Source organism: Suncus etruscus, chromosome 17 (assembly GCF_024139225.1).
Source record: "Suncus etruscus isolate mSunEtr1 chromosome 17, mSunEtr1.pri.cur, whole genome shotgun sequence".
Classification (NCBI taxonomy): domain Eukaryota; kingdom Metazoa; phylum Chordata; class Mammalia; order Eulipotyphla; family Soricidae; genus Suncus; species Suncus etruscus.
The window spans coordinates 19,038,751-19,048,433 of record NC_064864.1 but is presented as its reverse complement, the minus strand read 5'-3'; the positions used below and the strand labels follow the sequence as shown (position 1 = coordinate 19,048,433).

General features: G+C 40.7%; 1 protein-coding gene across 1 annotated transcript in view; it reads left to right on the top strand.

Annotated features, from left to right (window-relative positions):
- The first annotated feature begins 553 nt into the window (after positions 1 to 553).
- The window catches only part of CH25H (cholesterol 25-hydroxylase), a 71,447-nt gene continuing 62,317 nt past the window's right edge, over positions 554 to 9,683 (top strand). Inside the window, exons 1-3 of the mRNA XM_049764569.1 lie at positions 554 to 1,369; positions 7,488 to 7,537; positions 7,665 to 7,736. Of these exons, the coding sequence (XP_049620526.1) occupies positions 554 to 1,369; positions 7,488 to 7,537; positions 7,665 to 7,736 (938 nt within the window). The remainder of the gene's footprint in view (positions 1,370 to 7,487; positions 7,538 to 7,664; positions 7,737 to 9,683) is intronic.

The window sequence follows — 9,683 nt, the reverse complement described above, 5'->3', positions numbered from 1 at the left end:
CTCTTTAATTACATTTCAATTCTCTCGAATACCACATCCAAGGATTCTTGTATTGATCTCAAAGTTAAATCCTTCTCGTGGTGGAAATATTCTTTAGCATGTTTGGGCACTGTAGCGGAGAAAAAGATGCATCAAAGATTTGATTTTGGAAATCTCCCCGACAAACCCTCCAGGAAAGCCCAGAGCTTTGCCTCCTTTGTCAATGGTCTGCATTTATTTATTTATTTATTTATTTATTTATTTATTTATTTATTTATTTATTTATTTATTTCTATATTTTTCAAAGTCAGATTAGTTTCCGCCCGTCCCTGCTAAAGTTTCCCAGGGCTCCCTCTCCCTCCCTCAAGCCGCACACCTGCAGGGTAAAGGCGGAAAGGTGCAAACGCCTCTGCAAGGGTTTCTGAGCCCAACTTTCGGGGATGACTGATTCTGGGGGAGAGCTCGGCATCCTGGCAGCGGGTCACCGGGCGGCTGACATCACTCGGGGCGGAGCCACCAGCGTCCTGAAAAGCCCTGAAAAGTCGCTGCTGGCAGCTGCGGACACCGTCTCGTCATGGGGAGCCCCAACAGCTCGGAGCTCCTGGTCTTTTGCAGCAGCGGCAGCAGCTGCAGCAGCTCGGGGCAGCTCCTGCTGCAGCCCTTGTGGGACCGCCTGAGGTCCCACAACTCCATCCTGCAGTCTCCCTTCTTCCCGGTCATCTTCTCCATCGCTACCTACGTCGGATTTTGCCTGCCCTTCGTGGTCCTGGATGCCCTGAGCCCCTGGGTGCCCATGCTGCAACGCTACAAGATTCACCCCGACTTCTCGCCATCACTGAAGGAGCAGCTGCTGCCCTGCCTGGGGCAGACGCTCTGGCAGCACCTGATACTGGTGTTCCCCCTGACTCTGTTGCATTGGACAGGTCGCCCCAATTTGCTGCCCCCCGAAGCCCCCGGGTTGTTCCAGATGCTGCACCACCTCCTGCTGTGTCTGCTGCTCTTTGACACGGAGTTCTTTCTCTGGCACGTCCTGCATCACAGGGTGCCCTGGCTGTACCGCACCTTCCACAAGGTCCACCACCAGAATGTGTCCTCCTTCGCCATGGCCACCCAGTACATGAGCCTTTGGGAGCTGGTTTCCTTGCTCTTCTTCGACGTGATGAACATCAAGCTGCTCCAGTGTCACCCGCTCACCGTGCTGATGTTCCACGTGCTCAACATCTGGCTGTCCGTGGAGGACCACTCAGGCTACGACTTCCCCTGGTCCACGCACAGGCTGGTGCCTTTCGGCTGGTACGGTGGCGTGGCCCACCACGACTTGCACCATTCTCGCTTCAACTGCAACTTTGCTCCTTATTTCACGCACTGGGATAAATTGCTGGGCACCCTGGTGTCTCCTCATGGCCCTGAGACAAGTTCTGAGGATGAGGATGATATTCTAAAGACCCAGAATGTGGGCTTGGAGCAAGAGAAATACTCATGAAGTTTTCTTTTCTTTTCTTTTCTTCTTTTTTTTTTTGTAAGTAATTTATCACCTGCTACAAACTTAGAGATAAAATTGGATGTATTTTTGTAATCTTATAAAATAATTTATCTTCTATTTTAACTTTTCAGGAGTGTGTGAATTCTAGTTTACTAGTCAAAACTCTTTGACTCCAGCAAAGGAGTTAGAAGATCCTCAGTGATATATTTGAATCTCCTCTAACAGGGTTTGTTTGTGGCACTATGGGTTTTGTTTGTTTGAAAGTGTCCTGGAAATAGGCTAAAAGGCCACTATTTAATTTTGTATATTTGACTATAAAAAATGAAATATGTTCCTGCTGGACAGTGACCAAGATGATTGTATATTTTTCTATTTGTCATGAAACTGTATATTTATATTGAACGTTCTGTTATTTGTGCTTTATAAAAGAAAAGCAACACAACCAAAACAAGTACTGTCTCGTGTTTCGATGACTTTTTTGACTGATAAAAATTAAAATGGGAAGGGGTGGAGGATAGGATGGCATGCTATTTGCCACACTGTCATCACCCCACTTTGGACAGAGGGGAACTCAGTATTCTGTGGGAATGGAGGAGGGCAGTTATTGGAAAAATATCAGGAGAAGGGATCAGGGGTCTGTTTGTCAATTTTGTTGTAGTGAAATCATACAGGGAAATGCACTATTATTTTTAATACCTTTTGGCCTTTTTTTGAATTAGCACCGTCAAAATCAAAATTAGAATCACTGTCAAAAAAATCACTGTCAAGTTTTACCCAGTGATTAGCATTGAAAAAACATTTGATTATTTGAAGGGAGGGATGGTTTCAGGCTGATTAGAATAAGATGACTGCTGGTTTTTCAGAAATGGTGAGTCAATTGGATGCAGAAGAGGAGATCCCAGAGAAAGTGATTTTTAGGAACCACCCCCCCCCCTTGAGTAAGGAATCCAATGTAGATTGCAAACTGGGACTTTTGACTATTAACTTTTCTCAACTAAGACATAAAATGCCTAAGGCAAAAACATAGGCATCTTTCTCAAATAAAGGAGAAAAAATAACAAACATTTGGCTCTAGACCCATAGTTTCTCATCTGTAAAAGAAGATCATGTCCCAGATGTTCCTATAAATGACTGTGATCAAGAAAGCTTTGCATGCAATTCTAGCTTCATTATATGCAAGCCAGGCCATGACAAATTCATCTAATGGCCTGGTCTCCACAGTTTACCAAGTGGAGATTTATGAAAACATATTTTGGGTTCTTTTAATTATGAGACCAAAATGCAATTGAAATGCTTGGTCAATGAGATGATTTTCTCAGTCCTTTCCCTTCTGTGAATGCTCTTTGTTTCTTTGTTGAAATCCCTTCTCTCTCTGTCTGAAGCTGAGACTTAAATCATATATTGATGTTTCAAAGTAAAATCAGCAAAAATAGTGTGACAAGACAGTACTTTTTGTAGACTAGTAATGCCACAATCAACATACTGATTGGAGAAATAAAAATAAAGGCTAACAAAGCAATTTAGGATATAGAGTACTACTTATCATGAGCATCTTCTGGCCTTTAGAAACTGCTCTAAAGATCTTGAATAATGATAATTTATCACAGTTCATCTCTAAGAATCTTAAGTAGGTGGCATGTTGGCTCACTGTATAAGGAATTTTATAATGGAAGCAAATTATACACAAAAAACCCTCTGGGGATCCAGGACATTCCTTAAAGTTATATTTTAGCATTTTTAATATATTTAACATTGGGAGTAGTTGGGAAACATTTCCAGAGATGTTCCAGGGAGCTAACTCTTGGCTTTGAGGGTCACTTCTGGCAGTGCTTAAGTGGGGGGACTTCTACAGTGCTGGGATTGAACTAGGGTCAACTTGCACAAAGTAATCACTGTACTGTCTTTCTGGCCAAGATGTTTCTATTTTAGTATCTTGGAAAGCAGAAGTGGAAGAATGGAGAGAATGAGCTAATTATTTCACAAAATTGAGTATCCCTGATGGCAGTGATGCTGATGTTGATGTTCATATATGCCTGCACTGTCACACACAACCTCACTTATTTCTTTCAACAGCTCTATTAGAGATGCAGGATAGCTTCAATTGCTGTTCTTATTTGTTCTTATTGCCATCATCACACCCTGATGTCAACAGAGACTTGCTACCTGCACAAGTGAAACGACTTGTCCCACATTTAGCAAACACCAGAACTCAGAGTCAGTCCTTAAGCTGACGTCTTGCAGCAAATATGAAACCTCTCTGCCAGTGATGCTTTTCATTATCTTCACAATTGCCAGAGACAGACAAATGGCTCCCTGTAGCATATCCTTAGCTATTGCTCCTCATACTCAGAATCCTGGCCCACAAATTTGATGGTGGATTCAAATCCTGAATTCAAAGACAGGGGTTTAAGTGAGGAAAAGTAGGTCAAGACTATAAAGAAAGCACCTAAAAAATATGAGATAGATCAAGGGCTCATTTTCTTTTAAATATCATACCCACATTGTATGTTAGCAAAGTGTAGACACCCTGTATGTAGTTTATGTAGGGTGAACTTTGGCTCTAGAACTTAAAGAGGCATTCTGGACAAGTCACTTAACCTCTTTGTGCTCTGACTTCCTCATCTATATAATGATGACAGTCTTAGAATTTACCTGAAGTATTGAGGTGAGAGATTTTGGAGCTATGTGAAAACTGGCCTGGAGATTCATGCTTGCTGAGGTTGATTAGTTTCTGTGGACACCTGGACACCACCCACAAATATGTTGGAGCTTTTTCATTCTCCAGAAAACTAAATAAAGTTTTGGATTCTACTTCATACAAGTTGCTTTTCTCTTTGTCATCTTCTCTAGGTCAAAGTGTTGGGACTAGCCAGAAGTTGGAGTTGGTCTCATGCTAACTTTCTCTGGGTCATTTCACCTCCATGTTTCCTTGAATCTTTCAGTCCTATGTTTGGATTATTCTTACTGATCAAATTCATTGATTTATTTTCCTGCTTTAGCTTTCCTCTCTTGAGGGATGTGTGTGTGTGTGTGTGTGTGTGATTGTAAAGTTATTTGTTTTTGTCAACTTGCTTGCCTCTTCTATATGCTGTGGGACTCACTGACTATGAAGAAATGCATAGCCCTGAAACAAAGCAAAGTTGCCACAATCTTTTTGAGGCACACTGGCTGGCGTGAAAATGACTCTTTTGAGTCAAAGAGGACTGTGTTGCCAGTTGGTTTTCTTCATTGTCATACTCATTTCCCTGCTTCTTAGGTCAATTTGCTTGGTTTTAGTGACTTTTCTTTTGGCTGTATACCTTCCTCATTTTCCAGCTACGTTTTTCTGCAGTGACTTTTTTCTCTATATTAGGGGAACCAGTATGAGATTCTTCTCTTTTTATTAAAATTGGGGCTGGAGCAGTGGCACAGTGGTAGGGCATTTGCCTCACAGGCGGCTGACCTAGGACAGACTGCGATTTGATCCCCCTGGTGTCCCATATGGACCCAAGCCAGGAGTTATTTCTGAGTGCATAGCCAGGCATAACCCCTGAGTGTCACCGGGTGTTGCCCCAATACAAAACAAAATATTTATATTGTGTGCAGTGAATAATCTTTCTACTATCTTCCAGGACACCATCTAGTCACTGCTTGCTTTTCATTCTGATACACAATGCATATCTACATTTACATGTGTATTTTCATAAGTATTCAACATTTGTATATACACACATTATTAATGTCTGTGTATATATTACATTCAAATTATATGCCATATACTATTATCTGACAGAATATGAATTTCTATACTACATATATGTGCCTGTATATACATCATATGCATTATATATAGTTGTATATACTATGTGTATACATTTTATGTACACATGAAGTATATAAAGTGCCTAAATATGGTACATATGGACATCATACATGGAAACATCAACAACATACACATGTATATAACATGTATATACATTTATATAACACCACACACATATATGTATATGTAAACATATATACACAGTACACACATATATATTCTTCCCACACACAAATTTCAATTCTGTCCTATTTACCATTTATTTCTGTCTTTAATTTTAGGCCTAGTTATTGAAATAGTAGCAGGAATCTTGAAAGCAGTGGACACATACTTTTGCCATTTGATGAGAATTTTCTTTATTCAATTTTCTTTCTCTTCTTTATTCTTCTTAATTTTCTTTCTTTTTTTTTTGTGTGCCACACCTGGTGATGCTCAGGAGTTACTCCTGGCTCTGCACTCAGAAATAACTCCTGGCTTGGGGACATCGAGGATCGAATTGAGGTTAGTCCTGGGTCAGCCATGTACAAGGCAAACTCCATATCACTATGCTATCACTCTGGCCCCTATCCTCCTTCATTTCATATTCCAGTTTCCTAACAAAGGCTAGACTCACACTATTGTAGAGAAGGTCATCAACTAAGAAAACAAGTCAGACAAGTAAATGCATCATTGGAACATAGGTCAGTGCTCAAATTATGGATTGTTTGAACCTTAGAAGTTATGAAAGGTTCGTAGGTGTTCATTATGCAGGACAAAAAGCATATCTGTAATGCTGCCTAGAGGGATGAAAGAAGCTGGCAAGCCTGAAGCTCATGAGCTAGTCAGGGTTATCAGGCATATTATTTTGCCACTGGAAAAGCCACTAAAGCTACCTAGAACCATTTGCCCACCTGCCTAGGCCACATGGTTTTCTTTTGAAGTTGTCTCTAAAGTTGCTTTGAAGCAAATATTAGGACTTTCTTGATATACAATGAGTGCATGGATAAATGCTTTAGAGCTAGACTTGGAAATGACATTCTAAGAGGCTCAGATTGTATTTCCTGGAAGATGGAGTGGGTGGAGTGGATGCTGCATAGATTTTGAGCAAAAAAGGGAGTGGAATGTCATATTCGGCAATAACTGGCAGCAGAGACTGGTGGTAGTGATTCCATTCAGGAGAGTGTTCTAAGTTCTACCTGGATCCCAAATCATGGCTCCACCTCTTAAAGATTCTATGACTTTGAGAAAGTTACTTGATCTCTCCAGAACTTAATTTCTTCCTTTGTGTTCAAGAAGGAAGTGGTTTCTACCTTTAGAATTCAAAGAGAAATAAATAATATTAAAAAATATTTGAGTATTTTGCCTCTCAGACAGCATGTAAATAGAACCTTGTTTCAAGTTGTTAAATTCATTATTACAGGCAGAATCGATAGACTTCTTTCAAAATAAGTAGAAATGGAGAGGAATATGTTTCTCATTTAGCATTTAAGTCACACATGCTCTGAAAGACTTTTAAAACTAGAGAACAAGGTAAAGTTGAAAGCAATTTTAATGCCTGTTCTATAAACTCATTCCCACTCCTAATATTATCAGAGGAACCTTTTTGGCACCAAACTAGAAATGTTGTCATATGGTCTCTCATTCTTTGTCCCTGTTTGTTGGCTGCAGTAAGTGAAAATTTTTTTTGGGGTTTTTGGGGCCACACCCATTTGATGCTCAGGGGTTACTCCTGGTTAAGCCCTCAGCAATTGCCCCTGGCTTGAGAGGACCATATGGGATGCCGTGGGATCGAACCGTGGTCCTTCCTTGGCTAGCACTTGCAAGGCAGACACCTGACCTCTAGCGCCACCTCACCGGCCCCAGTAAGTGATTTTTTTTTTAAGTTAAAAAAAAAATAGCCAGTTCATAGGAACTAAAGACAAGGATCCAAGAGTATTCCCTTCCAAGTATTCCCTATCTTTCACTTATTTCCATTTTAAATATCTTTTGATATTTATTCAAAGCAAGAAGGGAAACTTAGGCCTCATGTTTACAGCCTCCATGACAGACTGGATGGGTACCAACCATTCTGAAGCTGCAAGAGAAGGATGAAAGGAAATCTTAGTGTCCCCTGTTATCTACAGCTTGAATTCTTGTTTTCTCTTCTCCTCCAGCAACTCCTACAATAATTCCCCTGTTTGCCTTCTAACAAAGAAGTTCTACTGCAGATAAAGACTCAGAAAGACGAGGTGATGGCTTTATTAGAGAACTTCGATACCTTCAAAAAATCGTAACATCTGGAAAACATCGCTGAGGTTAAAACTCTAGGAGCTGGTGCCTGTAGAAGTTAAGGGTTGAGTTGCCTAGATTACAGCACGTCTGTTTTTCTCTGATCTGATAGCAAGTTAGAGCAATGATAATTGGTCTTGTTGACTTTCTCAGATTTCCAGGGAAAGTCAATGAGCTAAAAAAGTACCTGCACAGTGGGTGCAAAAAGGCTCTGTATGCTGTGAGGTAAAGTGGGTTTTGCACATCAGAGGGTATGAAGACCCTGAGTGCCATCCACACTCCTCTGCTTTGAAGATGTATCTTGATAACTTTCCTCTAGTCATTGCCTCTTGGGCTCCTTATTGGCCTGTTTCTTGTACTCCTCAAGTTTTTTCTTTCCTCTGGAATCTTAGGAAAATCTTGGGAGTGGAGGCACTCAAGGGAGTCTAGGAAGCTGGCCCCAGGCAGCACGGTTTGTAGAAGTAGCCAGAGGGGTAGCAGTCTTGCTTTGTGTGTTAATCAGGGACAAATCTGGAGAGACTGTTTCATGTCAAGGAAAGCTCTGAGCAGGTGGTTGCAGCCTGCTGGACAAGTAGAATTTGGTAGTGAAGGGTTTTTGAAAGAAGCCTGTTGCAGTTGGACATTAACTGGAAAAATTTCCTACTTAGGTAAGCAGTTTGAGTTTCCTGGTAGGTGAAGAAAAGAAATCATTCACCCCACGCACAAGATTGGCCTGGTCTATTTGGCCTCCAGATCTGCTTAGGAAAATAATTTATGGCCTGGGACTGTCATGTCAGACGTGTTATGTGGATGTTAAGACAGATACATTACTGTCTGATTTTGCTCAATTATATATAGTAAACAGGCTCAGAAACAGATGTGACTTTAGTGATACTACTATTGTGACCTGGTTTGGAAATTGGAATCACACAAGAACAATCTCTTGGAAATTTAGGATGTGTAAGCAAAGGGTTTGAGATGACCATCTGAGGTCAACCATGTTGTGTCATGAAAATGAGTGGGCAAAGTACCTGGTGGTACTTAGGGTTTACTCCTGGCTCTGTGAGAAGGGGTCCCCCTGGTAGTTCTCAGGGGAACTATATGTGGTATTTGAGGTTGAATTAGGGTTTTCTATGCTGAGACAAGTCTTTCCCCTCCACTATTTCTATTTCAGTCTTTTTGCATTCAAAGTGAACATTGATGAAGACATAAGTGTTCATAGAAATATCCTGAGAGTTGTGTCTTTATGATAAAGGAGGAAATTCTTTTGGTACAAGAATATTGAGGAGTTAGAGTGGTCACCAAATCTAATAAATATACAAAATATAAATAATGGCCAGAGGCTGTGGTCACAGGCCAGGGAGCAAAGTGGCCTGTGTGCTCATGAAAAAAATCAATAGGGCCAAAACCAGCTAACATTTTATGATTTATGGTGGCATAAACCAAAATTGATCCACTTTTGAGTAAAAACAAGAAAATGAATCAGTGAGCAAATGGATTGTGTCAATGTTTTAAAGAAAATGATCCAGGATCCCATGGGAGAGAAGACCTAAGAAATGGGGTAAAAATTTCTCTGAACAGGAAGGATAAGAAGGCTTCTTTGAGGAAGTGATATTTAATAAATTTTAATGACCAGAGAGAGTTTGGTGAAGGGTATAATGTGCCTATTACTATTTCATAGAAAAGAACAAAAGGTTAAATAAATTGCCCAAGAGCAAAAAGCCATTTACCCTTCGGTGAGTGGGGCTAGGGCATGAAGCTCAATGCCTCATGACATTGCCTCAATGCCTCATTCTGCCTCAGATCAAATAGCTTAATCAAATAGTGGCAGAACTGAGTCTCAGTTTAGACTTACTACAGTGATCATGCTCCTTCCAATATGTCTACTCAGCATATCAGGTCCTGTCTTAGCTGACACCATCTCACCAGTCATGGTCTCTCTCACTCCAACCTTTTCCTGCTGTTCTCCTTTCTCCTTGTCCTCTGGTTTTCTCAGTTCAATCATTAGCTCACTGTAATGATTTTAGCAATCTTCTTGAAGAGAGCTACAACTCCTTTCCAGAATAAAGAAGACAGGTTGGGATCTGAAGTGGAGCTGAGATATGCAAAGAAGGCATGAATATACACCAGGATGTTTTATTCATCATTTTGAATCTGGATGCAATTTATGCACTTTTTTTCTTGCTTTATTTC